This window comes from Mobula hypostoma, chromosome 3 (genome assembly GCF_963921235.1).
Source record: "Mobula hypostoma chromosome 3, sMobHyp1.1, whole genome shotgun sequence".
NCBI lineage: Eukaryota > Metazoa > Chordata > Chondrichthyes > Myliobatiformes > Myliobatidae > Mobula > Mobula hypostoma.
The window spans coordinates 172421331-172442550 of NC_086099.1; the positions used below are offsets into that span (position 1 = coordinate 172421331).

The 21220-nt window shown below is 39.9% G+C and overlaps 1 protein-coding gene across 5 annotated transcripts in view; it reads right to left on the minus strand.

The window, feature by feature from the left end:
• ankib1a (ankyrin repeat and IBR domain containing 1a) overlaps nucleotides 1-21220 on the minus strand; it is a 129212-nt gene that overhangs the window by 89368 nt on the left and 18624 nt on the right. For all 5 annotated transcript variants that reach the window (XM_063044108.1, XM_063044109.1, XM_063044105.1 and 2 more), the window contains 3 exons: nucleotides 13812-14073; nucleotides 11615-11915; nucleotides 6887-7069 (listed from right to left, as the gene is read on the minus strand). In XM_063044108.1, the coding sequence (XP_062900178.1) occupies nucleotides 6887-7069; nucleotides 11615-11915; nucleotides 13812-13999 (672 nt within the window). In that variant the 5' untranslated portion in view covers nucleotides 14000-14073. The remainder of the gene's footprint in view (nucleotides 1-6886; nucleotides 7070-11614; nucleotides 11916-13811; nucleotides 14074-21220) is intronic.

A 21220-nucleotide genomic window follows, 5' to 3' on the forward strand; every position in this document is an offset into this window, starting at 1 on the left:
CAAGGGTAAAAAGACACTAATAGCAGTTATATACAGGCCTCCAAGCAGCAGCTGGGATGTGGACTACAAGTTGTAGCTGGAAATAGAAAAAGCGTGTCAGAAGGAAAATGTCAAGATAATTATGGGAGATTTCAATATGAAAGTGGATTGGGAAAGTCAGGAAGGTAATGGATCTCAGGAGAGGGAGTTTGTAGAATGCCTACAGGATGGCTTTTTGGAGCAGCTTGTCCAGAAGCCCACCAGGGGACCGGCTGTTTTGGATTGGGTGCTGTGTAACGAACCTGAGGCGATTAAGGAGCTAGAGGTAAGGGAACCCCTTGGAAGTAGTGATCATAATATGATTGAGTCCAGTTTCAAATTTGAAAAGGAGAAGCTGGTATCAGATGTATGGATATTTCAGTGGACAGGGGAAATTCTCATACCACTGTAGAGGAACTGGCCCAAGTCGATTGGAAAAGTAAGCTAGTTGGAGGGACGGCAGAGCAGAATTGGATGAAATTCCTACAAGAAATAAGGAAAATGCAGGAAAAATATATTCCAAGAAAAAAGAAAATCATGAATGGAAAAATGGCACAAATGTGGCTAACGAGAGAGGTTAAGGCAAAAATAAAAGCAAAAGAAACAGCGTACAAGGAAGCATGAATTAGTGAAAAAACTGAGGACTGGACAATTTTTAAAAACTTACAGAAGGAAACTAAGAAAGTCATTAGGAAAGAAAAGATGAATTATGAAAGGAAGTTGGCGATTAACATAAAAAAGGATACTAAGAGTTTTTTTAAATATATGAAGAGTAAAAGAGTGAAAAGGCTAGATACGGAAACGATTGAAAATGATGCCGGAGAAATTATAATGGATAACAAAGAGATGGCGAAGGAACTGAATGAGTATTTTGCATCAGTCTTCACAGTGGAAGACATGAGCAATATACCTGATAGCCAGAGGTATCAGGGAATAGAATTAGGCACAGTCAAGATTACTGAGAGAAAGTGCTTGAGAAGCTAAGTGGACTAAGAATAGATAAGTCTCCGGGTCCAGATGAGGTGCACCCAAGAGTTCTGAAGGAGGTGGCTTTGAAGATTGTGGAAGCATTGGAAATGATCTTCCAGGAATCAATAGACTCTGGCATGGTTCCGGAGGACTGGAAGGTCGCAAATGTAGTTCCGTTATTTAACAGCAAAAAGAAAATTACAGACCTATTAGTCTGACATCAGTAGTTGGAAAGATATTGGAGTCAATCCTCAAGGATGAGGTTATGAAATACCTCGAGGTGCATGACAAGATAGGCCCAAGCCAGTATGGTTTCATGAAGGGAAGATCCTGTCTCACCAACCTACTGGAATTTTTTGAGGTAATCTCAAATAAGATTGACAAAGGAGAGGCTGTGGATGTTGTGTATTTGGATTTTCAAAAGGCCTTCGATAAGGTGCCACATACGAGGCTGCTTCATAAGATGAGAGCCCATGGAATTATAGGAAAGATATTGAAATGGGTGGAGCATTGGCTGATAGGCAGAAAACAAAGGGTGGGAATAAAGGGATCCTATTCTGATTGGTTGCCGGTTACTAGTGGTGTTCCGCAGGGGTCAGTGTTGGGGCTGCTTCTTTTTACGATGTATATCGATGATTTGGATTATGGATTAAATGGTTTTGTGGCTAAGTTTGCGGATGACACCAAGATAGGTGGAGGAGCAGGAAATGTTGAAGAAATGGAAAGGTTGCAGAGTGAGTTAGTCAGTTTAGGAGAGTCGGCAAAGAAATGGCAGATGAGATACAACGTTGACAAATGTACGGTTGTACATTTCGGAAGAAGAAATAATTGGGCAGATTATTATTTAGATGGGGAGAAAATTCAAAAATCGGAAGTGCAAAGGGACTTGGGGGTCCTCGTGCAGGATACCCTAAAGGTTAACCACCAAGTTGGATCGGCGGTAAGGAAAGCGAATGCTACGTTGGCATTCATTTCAAGAGGAATAGTGTATAAGAGTAAGGAGGTGTTCATGAGGCTCTATGGAGCATTAGTGAGACCTCATTTGGAATAATGTGTGCAGTTTTGGGCCCCCTATCTTAGAAAGGATGTACTGATGTTGGAGAGAGTTCAGAGAAGATTTACAAGGATGATTCCTGGAATGCAGGGGCTTACATATGAGGAGCGTTTGTCAGCTCTTGGATTGTATTCATTAGAGTATAGAAGAGTGAGAGGGGATCTCATAGAAGCATTTCGAATGTTGAAAGGGTTAGACAGAGTAGATGTGGAAAGGTTGTTTCCCATGGTGGGTGAGTCCAGGACAAGAGGCCATAGTCTTAGAATTAGAGGGTACCCAGTTAAAACAGAGATGAGGAGAAATTTTTTTAGCCAGAGGGTCGTGGATTTGTGGAATTCGTTGCCACATACAGCTGTGGAGGCCCGATCATTGAGGGGGTTTAAGGAGGAGATTGATAGGTATCTAACTAGTCAGGGTATCAAGGGATATGGGAGAAAAGCAGGAAATTGGAACTAGACGGGTGAATAGTTTAGCTCATGGGGGAGCTGCGGAGCAGACTCGATGGGCCGAATGGCCTACTTCTGCTCCTTTGTCTTGTGATCTTCTGAACAGCATTAAAGTACCAGAAGCATCATCTATAACAAACAGAGACTCAGATGGAATGGTGGTGTCAACTGAGAGAGAGTAATGAAGACTTGATAACTGCAGACGTGTCAGGAGGAAGTATAAATCAAAAGAGGTGAATAAGAGGAAAGGTGAAATTGAGCAACAAAACATAACAGTTTCTAGAAAAGTGAAATAATGCTGAAAATATTTAGCTAGTGAGGTAGCATTCGTGAAGACAGAAAATGGAATAACATTATAGGATAGATTATTTTTTAAAAATTAGACCTGACCAGTGCTAATACAAACAGATAAGGCGGATTATCTGAAATTTCAGTTCAATATAGAGAGCCAATGACTAGTCAGAAGATGAGATGGTACTGCATGGGCTTTAGTTAGGCTTTGTTGGTACAAGAATCTTAAGATAGGTCAGACTGGGATGGAGAACTGAAATGACAGGCAACTGGAAGCACAAATTCACCTTTGCAGACTGAACTCTGTAAACCAGGCACTCGAAGCTGCATTTAGTTTCCCTAACATGGAGAACATACTGGGGGTAGAAAGTAGTGCTGTATTTCAGTGGAACAAAGGAAATTACAGTGGTATGAGAGAGGAACTGGCCCAAGTCAATTGGAAAAGTAAGCTAGATGGAGGGATGGCACAGCAGAATTGGATGAAATTCCTAAAAGAAATAAGGGAAGTGCAGGAAAAATATATTCCAAGAAAAAAGAAAATCATGAGTAGAAAAATGGCACAAATGTGGCTGAGAGAGGTTAAGGCTAAAATAAAAGCAAAAGAGATGGCGTACAAGGAAGCAAAAATTAGTGGGAAAACTGAGGACTGGACAATTTTTAAAAACTTACAGAAGGAAACTAAGGAAGTCATTCGGAAAGAAAAGATGAATTATGAAAGAAAGTTGGCAATTAACATAAAAAAGGATACTAAGAGTTTTTAAAAAATATATGAAGAGTAAAAAAGTGACACGGGTAGCTGTAGGACAGATTGAAAATGATGCTGGAGAAATTATAATGGGTAACAAAGAGATGGCAGAGGAACTAAATGAGTATTTTGCATCAGTCTTCACAGTGGAAGACATTAGCAACATACCTGATAGCCAGAGGTCTCAGGGAATAGAATTAGGTACAGTCAAGATCACTAGAGAGAAAGTGCTTGGGAAGCTAAATGGACTAGGAATAGATAAGTCTCCCAGACCGGATGAGGTGTATCCACGGGCTCTGAAGGAGGTGGTTTTGGAGATTGTGGAGGCATTGGAAATGATCTTCTAGGAATCAATAGACTCTGGCATAGTTCTGGAGGACTGGAAGGTCATAAATATAGTTCTTCTGTTTAAGAAACGAGGGAGGCAGCAAAAAGAAAATTACAGACCTACTAGTCTGACATCAGTAGTTGGAAAGATATTGGAGTCAATCCCCAAGGACGAGGTTATGAAATACCTCGAGGTGCATGACAAGATAGGCCCAAGCCACATGGTTTCATGAAGGGAAGATCCTGCCTCACAAACCTACTGGAATTTTTTGAGGTAATCTCAAATAAGATTGACAAAGGAGAGGCTGTGGATGTTGTGTATTTGGATTTTCAAAAGGCCTTCGATAAGGTGCCGCATAAGAGGCTGCTTAATAAGATGAGAGCCCATGGAATTACAGGAAAGATATTGGAATGGGTGGAGCATTGGCTGATAGGCAGTAAGCAAAGGGTGGGAATAAAGGGATCCTATTCTGATTGGTTGCCGGTTACTAGTGGTGTTCCGGAAGTGTCGGTGTTGGGGCCGCTTCTTTTTACAATGTACAGTCGGTCCTCCTTATCCACGAGTTCCGCATGCACGAATTCAACCAACCGCGAATCGAGAAAACCCGGAAGTGCTCTTCCAGCACTTGTTGTTCAAGCATGTACAGACTTGTTTTTCTTGTCATTATTCCCTAAACAATGCAGTATAACTACTATTTTACATAGCATTTACATTGTATTAGGTATTATAAGTAACCTAGACATGATTTAAAGTATACGGGAGGATGTGCGTAGGTTATCGTGGATCGGGATCGAAAAAAAAACCGGAAGTTCTCTTACTAAAGTAAGTTGGAATAGGTACATCCGGTATTATTTAGCATCAGTTAGTCAAACATTTGTCTTAGTATAGAGTATAGATTTTACCTTTCTATGCATATAAAACACTTAAGAAATGGATGTTTCAGCGCCGGGCTCGGGAACGGAAATTCCCCAGTTCGATCCAGTGACAGACCGCTCCTGAGCACGCTGTCCATCCCTGCTGGGTTGATGTGAAGGATCAAAAACCCAAAACCCCAAAACCCAATAATTAAACCACTGCATAGCTTAGTAATAATTGTAGCTTTCATTGGGGCAGGGATTTTCTCACTTTATCCTTTAAAATTGTTCCGATCGTTGACCGACTGTAGCCTAACGCTTTTCCAATGACCAATGGCATTTCACTGCTTTCCGATCGCTTTATTATTTCCACTTTATTTTAAATCGCAAACGTGATTATTTTCGTGAACAGAAGCACTGCGGATTCAGAGCTCCGCTGCCGGGTCCCAATGTCCACCGCACTGACACAGGTTAAATAAAGTCCGAGGTTCTGCTGGGTCCTAAGGTCCACCGCATTTAGACAGGTTGAATAAGGGACTTGAGCATTCGCGTGTTTGGTATCCGCGAGGGGTGCTGGAACCAATTCCTCGCGGATAAGGAGGACCAACTGTATATTGATGATTTAGATTATGGATTTAATGGTTTTGTCATTAAGTTTGCGGATGACACCAGGATAGGTGGAGGAGCAGGAAGTATTGAAGAAACGGAAAGGTTGCAAAGAGACTTGGTCAGTTTAGGAGAGTGGGCAAAGAAGTGGCAGATGAGATACATTGTTGAGAAATGTACAGTTATACATTTTGGAAGAAGAAATAATAGGGGAGATTATTATTTAGATGGGGAGAAAATTCAAAAATCGAAAGTGCAAAGGGACTTGGGGTTCCTCGTACAGGATACCCTAAAGGTTAACGACCAGGTTGGATCGGCAGTAAGGAAAGCGAATGCTATGTTGGCATTCATTTCAAGAGGAATAGTGTATAAGAGTAAGGAGGTGTTGGTGAGGCTCTATGGGGCACTGGAGAGACCTCATTTGAAATACTGTGTGCAGTTTTGGGCCCCCTATCTTAGAAGGGATGTACTGATGTTGTAGGAAGTTCAGAGAAGATTTAAGAGAATGATTCCTGGAATGCAAGGGCTAACATATGAGGAGTGTTTGTCAGCTCTTGGACTGTATTCACTACAGTATAGAAGAATGAGAGGGGATCTCATAGAGACATTTCGAATGTTGAAAGGGTTGGACAGAGTAGATATGGAAAGGCTGTTTCCCTTGGTGGGTGAGTCCAGAACAAGAGGTCACAGTCTTAGAATTAGAGGGTACCCATTTGAAACAGAGATGAGGAGAAATTTTTTAGTCAGAGGGTCATGGATCTATGGAACTCGTTGTCACATACAGCTGTGGAGGCCTAATCATTGAGGGTGTTTAAAGGAGGAGATTGATAGGTATCTAATTAGTCAGGATATCAAGGAATATGGGGAAAAAGCTGGAAGTCGGAACTAGATGGGAGAATAGTATAGCTCATGGTAGCGTGGCGGAAGACTTGATGGGCCGAATGGCCTACTTCTGCTCCTTTGTCTTGTGATCTTGTGAGCCCTTGGATGCTGGGACCAAAAATGGAAAGAACTCAACACTAAATTCAACCTTTTCCGTCAGTATCAGAGTAGCTAGACATTTCAAACATACTCTCTTATGTAATCTTTTCTAGATAGAATAGTTATTATTAACAAATCTTTATCACATTTGCAGTCAACACCAACAGTTTTCTTGGCTTTCACCAGTGAATAAAATACCCTTTATTTTCTTCATCCCTCATCTGCACTCAGATTCCCTTGTAGGTCCAAATATGTCTGATTTCCATCTTTTCCTAGTTCATACACATGGTCATTAATCCAAATTTTAACGGTTTTACTCTCCACAGACGTGACGAAACCTGTTGAGTATCACCAGCATACCCTATTTTTGGTTTTGGATTTATGGCATTTATAGATTAACTCTACAATTTATGGCTAAGCAAGCTATTTGTTTCAGTTAAAATACAGTGTTAGGGTGCTGAAAATTACACTATCTTTTAATTTGGTTTCTGAATAATTAAAACAAATTTGAATAGATGTCTTAAGGTCACCTGTGAGAAATCTACAAAGTTCATTTGTTCCAAGTTGAAAATTACAAAATTACAAAAAGTATACCTCTCTTCTGTCCAAAGCCGCATACTCTGCTTCCACTTCTTCAGCTTCTGGGTCTCGTGAAAACACCATCCGTGACTCAAGATTAAGAGCTAGGTCCTTATGATGCTGTTTCTCAGCACAGTCACATGGCGTATCTCGGTTTTCATTTTCTGCAAAGAGGTCTGCATCGTACCTTACTAAGAGCTGCAATTAATGAAAAATAAAAAGCTAAGTTTTCCTGCCCATGTTTTAATGTGATGAGCAAGTCCATGGCAGATACGTTTAGCAAATTATTTCCCCCAATGAATGCATTTCCTTTGATACTCCATTTGTAGTTACCAAATAATTGACAAGATAGTAATTTTTAATTAAGCAATTAGTCAAGTAATTCATAATTGTAAATATTACTAAAACAACTCATCTAATGGACAAATACACTATCTGCCAGGTTTAGATTTTACAGATAATGTTTAAAAAGGAGCAGCCTGGAAAGAAGGCGCCAGCAGTTTTTGCAGACCTAGGTGACTTCCTCCAGTTTGTCCATTAAACAGCTTATTCTTCTTCTCTTATGGTTTTCCTTTCTTTTCAAGGTGGATGGGGTTCTGTTGGAGTCCATGATCTACAGTTCAAGCTACTGTACTTCACAAGCGGTGGGTATTCAGACTGGCTGCGTACCCTAGTGTTTCACTATCTCCATTAACGGCCTGGAAGACATGCACCCTTGGGGAATGGCCCCGTGGATGACAGGTTCTTCGTTGATTTTGTTGCCTGAAGCATGGTGGGAGACTGAGACATCGAGACAAGTGGTGTGCTTGCTATCCGCTGGTTGCTGTCAGAGGGTGGTTCCTGTACTCATGTGATCCTTCTCTCTCCTCTCTTTTGATGGAGAGTGAGAGCCTGTCGGCCCTCGAGATATGGAACTTGGAGAAGCAATACGGAAGACTGTAACATTGGAACAGTGAGCTGCTCGTCACCGCTCTCATTGTTGTACAAGCTCTCTTCCTCACTGGAGAGAGGGAGTCTATCTGAGATACTGAAGTGCTGGGTTATAGACTGTAGTTTTGATGGACTCTGGATCAAGGTCTTTTTGGGGGCTTTTGCTTTTCCCTGTTCCTTGCATCGTGAGGTGGTCAATATTTTTGTTGGCATGAGTTGGGGGAGGGGAGTTTGGTGCTTTTGCTGCTGGGTCTGTGAAGGGTGGGGGGGGATGGGGGTTTCTGGGCTTCGATGTTCTATCATTCATTCCACGGAGTCTTTTGTTTCAGGAATGTCTATGAAGAGTACGAATTTCAGGTTGTACACTGTATACATTTCCTGATATTAAAGGAACCTAAATCTAAAATGAATACGCACAGTCAGTTGGTCTATACTAGGGGTCCACAACCTTTTTTGCACTGCGGACCGGTTTAATATTGACAATATCCTTGCGGACCGGCCACCGGGGGGGGGGGGGGAGGGCGGGCTGTTTAAGTAGGGTTAAACTCACCTCAACGTGTCTTTTACAGTTAGGGTTGCTAACCTTCTCACTCCCAAATAAGGGGCAAAAGTAGCAGTCAAATCCTGGGACACTTGTATTTACCCCAGAAAAGACTACCATGACCATGAAGCCTTGCATGGGCACCTGTGTGTGCATATGTGATGTGCGCATGCGCGTACGTCCCGATTTTTTTCCACAAATCAGTTTTGCCTTAATCTTCCCGACTACACTGTACATACATTATTTCTACTTTGTATAGGCTGTGCATTTATCATATCATTCCTGCTTTTACTATATGTTAGAGTTATTAAGTTTTATGTGTTATTTGGTATGATTTGTTAGGTTATTTTTTTGGGTCTGGGAATACTCAAAAATTTTTCCCATATAAATTAATGGTAATTGCTTCTTCGCTTTACGCCATTTCGGCACGAAAGGTTTCATAGGACATTCTACCTTAGCGGGGGAAATACGGGACAAGGGCGATCCCGCATGGGACAAACCAATTTAGCCCAATATATGGGATGTCCCAGCAAATATAGGACAGTTGGCAACCCTACGTTCTAGTTCAACAGTGCGTGACAGGGAATGAGGAAAGGTGCAGCTGACTGATATCGTTTCCTTGCGGCCTGGTAGCATATGCTTTGCGGCCGGTACCGGTCCACGGCCCGGTGGTTGGGGTCTGCTGGTCTATACCTCGATTATTTTTGGTTCTGTTGGCCAGCAGTTGAAATTCAGTTCCACCAACTGTGCAATGAAAGTGTAAAACAGGAAAGAAATAAGGAAAACACCATCATAGAAACAATACAGAGAAAGACTTTATCATGGGGAAGGACACATCTGGGAAAGGAGAGAAATAGATGAACAAGTACCGAGAAGCTAAGAAAACAGTGTATATCATTAGCGTTTATAAAAATATGAAATGTGAAGCAAAATTTATTTAAAATTGCTAACTACACTCAGCGGTCACTTTATTATGTACACACCTGCTCATTGATGCAAATATCTAATTAGCAAATCATGTGGCAACAACTCAATGCATGAAAGCATGGAGACATTGTCAGGAGGTTCATTTGCTGTTCAGACCAAACATCAGCATAAGGAAGAATTGTGACTGAAGTGACTTTGACGGTAGTATGATTGTTGGTGCCAGATAGGGTGGTTTGAGTATCTCAGGAACTGCTGATCTCTTGGGATTCTCATGCACAACAGTCTCCAGAGTTTACATAGAATGGTATGAAAAACAATAAAAAAAAATGGAGTGATGATGGTTGTGGGTGAAAACACCTTCTTCATGAAAGAGGTCAGAGAAAATGGCCAGACTGGTTCAAGGTGATAGGAAAACGTAACTGAAATAACCAGATGCTACAACAGCAGAAAACCATCTCTGATGTACAACACATTTAACCTTGAAGTGGATGGGCTACAACAGCAAAGGATCACGAACATACATTCAGAGGCCACTTTATTATTAGGTACAGGAAGTACCTAACAAGGAGGCCACTGAGTGTAAAGTGATAATTATTTAAAGTTATTTAAATATGCTTGCCACTACTGGACATGCTTATATCAGACTGTGGTTATTAAAAGAAAAATCAGAAAGGTTATAATACACAGAAACAGTTTCCAGTGATTAGAGTCAAGACAGATTTCAGCTAAAGTAGGGAGAACTTCTAGAGAGCGTTTAGCATTAAAGTGTACAATGGCCAAGCTATACAAGATATTAATTCCAAAAAAAAATCTTCAGGTGTCATAAGGCACCTTATGTGGAGCTTTGTCAAGAAATTTGACATTGGAAAATGATCAAAATCTTCAGACAGCTCAGAAATAAGCTGGGGAGAAAATGGAATCTGGGCTATGTTAAAGAAATAGAAATAAGACCACATCCCAACCAATGAATTCCTAAATAATAAAAAAATTATAAAATTGTCAGCATTAAATATACACTGTATACATAAATCTAATAACAACTTCTGTTATGCTCAAAGGTGCTGTCAACAATAAAACACAGAAACATAACTGCATGAGGTGCATGCATTAAAACCTTTGTATTATTTATACAAATTAAACTGATGAGTAACACAAGAACATGGAAACTATTCTTATTAAAAATATCAAAAATGCTATACTTGTACAATTCTCAAGTAATTTTTAAAAATGGTTTACTAAGTCAGATACAACTTAAATTCTCTGCCTTGAAAGAACAGAGCAGTATTTAATTTCCTTAAATATCTTTAAACAGTAAATTTTAAAATTAGAAAATAAATACAAAGTGTTTTAGCTATTATTATAATTTCCATGTCTCAATGCCAAATGTTGCAAACTCTATTTTAAACTTGTAGTGTTTTGACTTCCTGGTTAGCTGTATTTGCACATGTGCAAAAGCTTCAATGAGATACTAAGTGACATTCGATTTATTCAGCTCCAGTGATCTCTATAAATGGATGCTAGAAGTCCACACTTTCAAGGTTACTGGTGAGATACCTGCTTTGCAATTGGCTGTAGAATCCAGTTAACCCACTGAAGCTTAAAATGTAACATATTTGGGTTCCCAAGATATTCTGAGCTTTATTGATAAATTATCTTTAAATTAAAAAAAAATCAGGATCACATGCTCTTTGAGCCATTTAAAAATATGTAACATTTTAAGCTTTGGAGAGACATTATAAAAATGTAAATGTCTTTTATCGTCAGCTTTCCAGTCGTTCATCACATTGAACTCAAAAGGGGAATAAAGTCATCGTAATTCTCAAATGTCAATATGTTTTCATAAATATGCTGAATTTGAAAACAAACATTTGATTAACATTCCCTCAAAATTGATTCGGCCTTATCACAAAATGGAAAATTAGTATATATATTTCTTTAAACGCAAACACGAGGAAATCTGCAGATACTGGAAATTTAAGTAACACACACAAAATGCTGGTGGAGACAGCATCCAAAGGAAGAAGCACAGTTGATGTTTCGGGCCAAGTCCCTTCGTCAGGACTAACTGAGAGAAGAGATAGTTAAGAGATTTGAAAGGGGGAGGGGGAAATCTCTTACTATCTCTTCTCTCAGTTAGTCCTGACGAAGGATCTCGGCCCGAAACGTCGACTGTGCTTCTTCCTATGGATGCGGTCTGGCCTGCTGCGTTCCATCAGCATTTTGCGTGTGTTGCTTATATATATTTCTTGATTGGCTACTTCACCTCTTTGCCTTCAGTTTGACATAGTATTACTGAAATCTGTATTAGACATATTTAAACCCCACAGCAGCCTAGGAATAATTACCTCCACACACGCTTTCATCCCTGAGGCAGCTGCATAGTGCAAAGGTGTGCTCTTTTTGTTATCAACAGCATTGTTCTCAGCCTTTTCAAACTCGCCTTTGTCAAGTTTGGCACCCTTCCACTTAAGAATCATCTGCAAACATTCAGCTCTCTTGTCATCATCTTCATTGGGTCGTGCAAGACGAGGCTGCAGGGCTGCTTCAGGGAGCATGATATGCGGCCCCATACACAACAAGTGCAAAGCAGTCTCATTATGTATATTTCGCTTGTTTGGATTTCCATCTTTGTTGAAAAGAAAGATTCTGTTTGGCACAAGGGAAAAGATTTTCAAAATTGAACTTGATCACAATCAGATATTTGTGCTAATAAATTCAGTAAGCTGTTTGTTGTAAAAGCATGAGGCTTTAACAATTGCAATACAAAGCACAGTGCTGGAACATAAAATGTGTTACATGATAATTAGCCTGAAAGAAAGCACTTTTTAACCTCACTAAAGCTTCAGTTAGTTCCAAATCTTCGGTCTTTTGCAGCTTATGCAGTTGACCTTTGGTAAAGAGCTGTAACAGCGATGGCAATATAAAAGACAGGCATTCTTTTGGATAGCCCTAGTAGGACAACATAGTTACGACTGTGCCTTAAGCTTAAATTTTATTTTGAGATATATTTAGCTAAATTTTGTGGGTGAATCTAGAAATCAGGATTTCTACTTAAATAAAGATATCTATTTAACATGGAAGAGGCATATTTTTTCTCTCAGTCATGTGTATTTAGAAATCTCTTCCTCAAAGAGCCATGAAAACAAACTTCAAATATTTTTAAGGCAGATAGATACTTAGTAATTAAGGAGACGAAATGTTATTAAAAACAGATGGGAATACAAAGCTAGGTGACAATTAAGTCAGCCATGAGCAGGCATCTGGACAGAATGGCATTCACCTGCTCCTAAATATGTATCTTCACAATTTGATGAAAACTTGTTTGTTGGTCAACACCAAATCTCAGTATTTTTAAACAAGTTACAAGCAAATGTAATTAATTATATTCTATATTAAATAGGTGGTAAATTGCAAAATAGGAAATTTATCACGTTTCTGTCAAGCCATTTTTCAAGTACATAGCTTATCATTTGAAAATGTTCTGACAAAACAAAATGTATGCAGTGTTTCTTAATTTCATGTGTGAAGACATGGCTATGACTTTACATGTACAGTAGATGGTAATTATTGAGTTCACATTATTGCATCATTTAAATATGGGACTTTAAAATACAATCAATGTTTCTAAATATAAAAAGTGCTGCACATTAGTAAATTTGAGAATTTACAAGCCAATTTAAATCCTTCATCACTGGTATAATGTCAAAAAGGAACCAGAAATGATCATGAAAACATGTCACCACTACATGCAGGTTTCCTCAACCTCCATAAACAGCTCTCTTCTTCACAAACACACTGTCCTTTGTAAACGATTAGTTGATTTAGAGCAAGGGGTCCCAACCCGGGGTCCACGGACCTCTTGCTTAATGGTATTGGTCAATGGCACAGAAGAAAGTTGGGAACCCCTGATTTAGAGAGAGTAGAATGGTTTCAAGAGGTAGTTATACAGAGCTGGGTGTCAGTGCTCAGGCAGAAATGAACACCTGTTTATTGCATAGTGACACAGATAAGAAGGATAGATCCTCAAAGAGCAGGGGTTAAGAGAAGAAGCAGGATGATAAAGTGGAAACTATTGCAAATTTCCAATAACAGCTCCACTTAGAAGAGATTAATAAATCAAATGCAATCCACATACTAAAGTTAAATGGATTTGGTAGAAATTTAAGTTCACAAAGGAAAAAATAGACTTTATTGATTGGAAGCTTTTAATAGACAATGCACAACTCCACATATTGCAGCAACATACTTTCTCCTGCATTGCCCATTTGCCTACATCTCTACCTGAAATTTCAAATGTCCTGCAGTTAAATAATAACAGCAGAATAATTATCACTTACATCTTCCATTGCTTAATTTATCATGGAAATTTGGCATGGAAATTCAGGTGAAATACAAATTCAATTCATAATACTAAGAGGAATCTTGAAAGCAAAACAACAGATGTGACTATGGGTAGTAAAAATAGTTTTGCATATCAAGAGTGAAGCCATGAGGTTTTTATAAATTACATTGCAAATTAAGCAACCAATTTTGAAAACTCACCGCAACAACTTGGTCATAGCATGTCTGGCAGCGTAATGCAGAGGAGTGTTATGTTGATAGGGTTCCCCATAAGAAGCATTTGGATCCAAAGACTCTTTGAACTGAGGATTGCTCTCATAGAGTTGGTAAGCCAAGGACTCATCCCCATTTATGAGAGCTTTACGAAATTTAGTTGTGGTGTTCCCCATATTTTATTGGGAATTGTTGGCACTTTCAGTTTCAGCTACTTGACATGCTGATATCCAAAAGCATGCTTCACATCCTACAGAATGAAAAGAGATTTCAAATAATGCACTTGTGAAGAAGCAATCCTCCGATGCTTCTGTACAAATTATTCCTCTGCATAGATTATTCTCAACCATTACAATCACATAAGTGGCTTTCATTCCCAATAGTCAGTTCAGTCACATCCACATGTATTTTTTGATTTGTCTTGCCAAAAGTAAGTACTTTTAGGTTTGGTTTCTGTCTCAAAATAACCACTATAACTTTTTTAACTTATCTTTCCAATAAAAATTAAGCCTCAGAACATTATCAAGATGCAACCAATTTAAGTTGTGTTCCAGAACAAGTATCTCTGGTTATCAAAAAACATGACATCTATAATTAAGAATTTATATTTAGCAGAACCCGAGAAAAAACTTTACATATGATGCTAACTATTTTTCACAGAACAAGATGAGCAAATGGCATACAGGAATCAAAAAGCACAATCTAAGTAGAGGGAGACTTCAAATACATGCAGTTCAGAGGGAATTACATGTTCTAGTGCATGAACCATAAAGTTAACAAGTCTAACAAGTGGTTAATGTGGGAAATGTCATGTTCTCCTTTATTGCAAAGCAGTTGGAGTTTAAAAATAGGTAAGTTTTGTTACAGTTGTGCAGGATTTTGGTGGCCATATATGGAATACTGTGCCTTACTTAAAAAGGGATATAGTAGCATTAGAGGCATTCCAAAGGAGATTCACCAGGTTAATTACTGAGATGAAATTTACTGTCCAAACAACAGAGGCTAGACAGTTTGGGTCTAATTTCTTCAGAGATTTGAATACTAAAGCGTGATCTTATACAAACATAAGATCCTAAATAGAATGACAGGGTATATGCTGAGATATTTTTACTCAGAGGGTAGTTAGTCTCTGGAATTCTTTATACGACGATGGTAGAGTTCAGATTATTAGATATCTTTAAGGTGGAGATGGGTATGTATTTGAAAGACAGATTTTTTTTCCATAAGACCTAGGAGCAGAATTAGGCCACTTTGCCCATCAAGTCTGCTTCACCATTCAATAATGGCTGATCTTATTTTCCTCTCCTCACTCCCAGGCCTTCTCCCTGTATCCTTTGTTGCTGTGCCCAATCAGGAACCTATCAATCTCAGCCCAACAACCTGAACTCACAGCTGCCTGTGGTAATAAATTGCACAAATTCACCACCCTCTAGCTAAGGAAATTTCTCTGCATTTTAAATGGAAGCCCCTCTATCCTGAGGCTGTGCTCTCTTATCCTAGACTTCCCTCACCATGGGAAACATCCTTTCCATATCTACTGTGTCTAGGCTTTTCAACATTCAAAAGGTTTCAATGAGATCCACCCCTCCCCATCCTTCTAAATTCTAGCAAGGATAGAACCAGAGTCATCAAATATCCCTCTTATAACACTTTCGTTCCCGGAACCTCCTCTGATTCCTCTCCAATGCCAGCACATCTTTTCTTAGATAAGGAGCCCAAAACTGTTCACAATACTCAATGTGAGGCCTCACCAGTGCCTTATAAAGCCTCAGCATTGTATCTGTGCTCTTGTATTCTAGATCTGTTGAAATGAATATTAACATTGCATTTCCCACCAACTATACCTGCAAGTCAACCTTTAGGGTGTTCTGCATAAGGGCTCCCAAGTCCCTTTGCATCTCAGATTTTTGGATTGTCTCCATTTAGAAAATAGCTTGCACATTTATTTCTACTACCAAAGTGCATGACCATGCATTTTCCGACATTGTTTTCATTTCCCATTTTCTCACCCATTCTCCTAATCAGTGTAAGTTTTTCTGCAGCCTACCAATTTATTCAACACTACCTGCCCCTCCACTAATCTTCATATCATCTGCAAACTTGGCAACAAAGCCATCTATTCCATCATCTAATATACAGCATAAAAAGCATGACTAACACCAACCTCTGCAGAACACCACTAGTCACTGGCAGTGAACCAGAAAAGGATCCTTTTATTCCCACTTGCTGCCTCCTATCAATCAGCCAATGCTCCAACCATGCCAGTACTTTTCCTTAATACCATGTGCTCTTAACCTGGTAAGCAGCCTCATGTGTAGCACCTTGTCAAAGTCCTTCTGTTAGTCCAAATATAGTACATTCTCTGCATCCCCTTTACCTGTCCGACTTGTAATCTCCTCAAAGAATTCCAACAGGTTCTTCACGCAAGATTTTCCCTTCAGGAAACCATGCTGACTTTGTCCTACCTTGTCCTGTGTCACCAAGTATTCCATAACCTCATCTTAATAATTGACACCGACATCTTCTGTTGACTCCATTGAGGTTAGGCTAACTGGTCTATAATTTCCTTTCTGCTGCCTCCCTCCTTTCTTAAAGAGTGAAGTGACATTTGCAATTTTTCAGTCCTCTGGCACTATGCCAAAGGACAAGGATTCTAGAAAGATCATTACTAATGCTTCCACATTCTCTACCGCTACTTCTTTCAGAACCCGAAGGTGCAGTTCATCTGGTCTGGGTGACTTATGAACCTTTAGGTCTTTCAGCTTTTTAAGCACCTTCTCCTTTGTAATAGTAACAGCACTCACTTCTCTTCCCTCACGCCCTTCAACATCTGTCACACTACTATTGTCTTTCACAGTGAAGGGCACTGCAAAATACTCATTTATCTGCCATCTCCCTGTCTCCTGTTATTATTTTTCCGGCCTCATTTCCTAGCAGTTTGATATCCACTCTCATCTCTTTTATTTTTACATGCTTGAAAAAGCTTTTAATATCCATTTTGATACTGTTTGCTAGCCTGCTTTTATATTTCATCTTTTCCCTTCTAATGATTCTTTTAGTTGTTTTCTGTAGGTTTTTAAAAGCTTCCCAATCTTCTATTTCCCACTAATTTTTGCTTTGTTGTATGCCCTCTCTTCTGCTTTTACATTAGCTTTGATTTCTCGTCAGCCTCAGTTGTACTATGCTGCCATTTGAGTATTTCTTTATTTTTGCAATACATCTATCCTGCACCTTCCTCATTTTCCCAGAAACTCAAGCCATTGCTGTTCTGCTATCATCCCTGCTGCACCTCCTTCCAATTTAGTTTTCTGAACTCCTCTCTTATACCACTGCAATTTCCTTTACTCCACTGAAATATTTCAACAATAGACTTTACTTTCTCCCTAACAAATTTCAAGTTGAACTCAATCATTTTGTGATTACTGTCTCCTAAGGATTCTTTCACTTTAAGTTCCCTAATCACCTCTGGATCACGACATAACACCCAATCCAGTATAGCTGATCCCCTAGTATGCTCAACAACAAACTGCTCTAAAAAGCTATCTCTTAGGCATTCAACAAACTTACTCTCTTGAGATCCATTACCAACCCGATTTTCCCAATCGACCTGCATGTTAAAATCTCCTATGACTATTATAACATAGCCCTTTTGATTTCCAGTTTAATCTGCAGTGTTCATCCTAGCTACTGTTTGGAGGCCTGTATATAAGTACCATCAGGGTCATTAACTCAACCCACAAAAATTCAACATCTTCCTACATCTTAAGTCACATCTTTCTACTAATTTGATGCCATTCTTTGCCAGCAGAGCCACGCCAGGCCCTCTGCCTACCTTCCTATCCCTCCGATACAACGTGTAACCTTGGACATTCAGCTCCTAAACACAATCATCCTTCAGCCTTGATTTAGTGATAGCCACAACATTGTACCTGACAATCTGTAATAGTGCAAGAAGAGCATCCACCTTATTTCTTATACTCAGTGTGTTGAGATATAACACTGAGTACTGTATTTGCATTCCTTGTTGATCCTGCATCGCTAATACACTGATACTTGCCCTGCTGGCTGCAATTTTGTCCTATCATCTGCCTTTCTGACAGTCAGACTGCACGCTATCTTTGCTTTTTTACCTTCTATCCTATTCCAAGTCCCTTCACTTTGGTTCCCACCCTCCCCCCATGAAATTGAGGGTATAGGAACCAGCACATATCAGCCATGAACATACTGAAAGGTAAGGCAGGCTTGAGGGGTTTTGTGGCCTACTTCTGCTCCTATTTTCTTGTGAATGTAAACTAAATTTCTACTGAAAAATAAAAAGATACTGGCATATAATAAAAACTTAGAACAATTGTTACAGTATGTGGTCACCCACTCAAGCTGCATAATATGTCAAAATTGTGTTGACATTTCTAAACTGGAATCCAGTTCTTCCTACACAGGCAGTCACAGATTTGCATGGATTCAATGAGAGCCAGGAATGCCTTGACTGGCATTGAGTGACAGAACCCAACACATGTCACTCTGTTGATATTCAAAGTAGAGCTCCATTTTGCTGCCTTTCCCTGGCATTTGATAGGAGAAATCATCTTCTCCAATTCCACGATAGTCATACTTGTTACAGGATGAAGACATCATTTGTTTCAATTGCCATCCTTGGTCTGAAGATGAGGAAGTTTTTCTTAACATTTAATTAAAAGTTTTTACATTATTCTTAATTTCAATAAATTTCAAAATTTAAATTATCCACATTATTGTAATCTTAGAAGTGCTTCCAAATATCAGAGGCATCTACGGCTTGATTTCCTTGGGGCGATGGAGAGAAATAAGTGTAGAAGAGGCATAGACGGCTTTTCCCCATGGTAGAGATATCTAAAACAAAAAGGTGAGGTTGAGGGCGAGAGGAGGAAGTTTCAAGAGGACTCTCACCAAGTAAGAAAGCAGTATAGCATGTAAATAGATCACTTGGTCCAACTCATCCCCTTTGAAAAGTGGGCACCCATTTCCCAACACTTAGTCCACAGACTTCTATCTCTAGGCAATTCAAGTGATCATAGAGACACTTAAATGCTGTTAGCAACCTAGATTCAACTACTCTATTGGGCAATGCATTTTCCTACACTCCAGAGTAATTGCTGTTCTCTGGGTCAACGTTTCCCTGATATCCCCTCTGAATCTCTTCCCCCTTAAAACTAGAGAGCACTGATTTGTTACCTCCTCTGATATGAAGAGAAGTATCCTGCAGTATACTCTATCTATATCTCATATGCGCCAATCATGACCCCTCAACCTCCTCGTTTTCAACAAGAACATAACGTAACAAAGAGGAGCAGGAGTAGGACTTCTGCTCTGTTAAGTCTGCTCTGTCATTCACTAAGATCATGGATCATTTGGCTATGGGTTCAGCTCCACTTACCTGCCGTTTCCCCATAACCCTCAATTCCCCTGCTATGCAAAAATCTATCCAACTGTGTCTTAAATGTATTTAATATGATAGCCTCTACTGCTTCACTGGGCAGAGAACTTCACCGATTCGCTCCTCTCTGGAAAAAGCAGCTGCTCCTCACCTCCGTTCCAAATCTATTCTCCTGAATCTTAAGGCAATGTCCGCTAGATCTAGTTTCACCAGTGGGTGCAACTTTCCTGACTCTATCTTATCTATCCTTTTCATAATTTTATGTTTTTATAAGATCTATTACTCTGAATACCATGAGTATAATAACAGATGACTCAAAGTCTTTGGAAACAACCTTGTTACTCTCCTCTGCACTGCCACCAAGGCCAGTATGACTTTCTTCAAGTAAGGAGACCAGAACTGCACACAATACCCTGGTACAGTCTAAAAACGCAAACATGAGGAAATCTGCAGATGCTGCAATTTCAAGCAACACACATAAAAATTGCTGGTGAATGCAGCAGCCCAGGCAGCATCTATAGGAAGACTAGTCCTGACGAAGGGTCTCGGCCTGAAACATCGACTGCACCTCCTCCTATAGATGCTGCCTGGCCTGCTGTGTTCACCAGCAATTTTTATGTGTGTTACCCTGGTACACTTGCAGCACAACCTCCCTGGTCTTAAATTCAATCCCTCTAGCAGTGAAGATCAATATTCCATTTCCTTCTTGATAACCTGTTGCACCTCTAAACCAATCTTTTATAATTCATGCACAAGTACTCACAAGTCCCTCTACACGACAGAATGCTGCAAAATTTCACCTTTTAAATAATAATGTGATATTCTACTTTTCCTTCTAAAGTGGAAGACCTTGCACTTACCAGCATTGTACTCCATTTGTCAGACTCCTGCTCACTCCCATAGTCTACATATATCTCTCTGCAGACCATATGCATTAAAACATAGCCAAGCTACAGCACAACACAGGCCTTTTGGCCCAGAATGCAGTGCCGAACATGTACTTATTTTAGAAATTACCTAGAGTTACCCACAGCCCTCTATTTTTCTAAGCTCCATGTCCCTATTCAAGAGTCTCTTGAAAGACCTTATTATATCCGCCTCCACCACCATCGCCAGCAGCCCATTCCACATACTCACCACTCTGCGTAAAAAACTTACCCCTGACATCGCTGTTCCTACTTCCAAGCACCTTAAAACTGTGCCCTCTCGTGTTAGCCATTTCAGCCCTGGGAAAAAGCCTGTGACTATCCACACAATCAATGCCTCTCATCATCTTATACACCTTTATCTGGTCACCTCTCATCCTCCGTCGTTCCAAGGAGAAAAGGCCAAGTTCACTCAACCTATTCTCATAAGGCATGCTTCCCAATCCAGGCAACATCCTTGTAAATCTCCTCTGCACCCTTTCTATAGTTTTCATATTCTTCCTATAGTGAGGTGATGAGAACTGAGCACAGTATTCCAAGTGGGGTCTGACCAGGGTCCAATATAGCTGTAACATTACCTCTCGCCTCTTGAACTCAATCCCACGGTTGATGAAGGCCAATACACTGTATGCCTTCCTAACCACACAGTCAACCTGCATAGCAGCTTTCAGTGCCACATGGACTCGGACCCCAAGATCCCTTTGATCCTCCACACTGCCAAGAGTCTTACCATTAATACTATATTCTGTCATCATATTTGACCTACCAAATGAACCACCTCGCACTTACCTGGGCTGAATTCCATCTGCCACTTCTCAGCCCAGTTTTGAATCCTATTGATGTCCCACTCTAACCTCTGACAGCGCCCCACACTATCCACAACACCCCCAACCTTTGTGTCATCAGCAAATTTACTGACTCATCCCTCCAATTCCTCATCCAGGTCATTTATAAAAATCATGAAGAGAAGTGGTCCCAGAACAGATCCCTGAGGCACACCACTGGTGACTGACTTCCATGCAGAATATGACCTGTCTACAACCACTATTTGCCTTCTG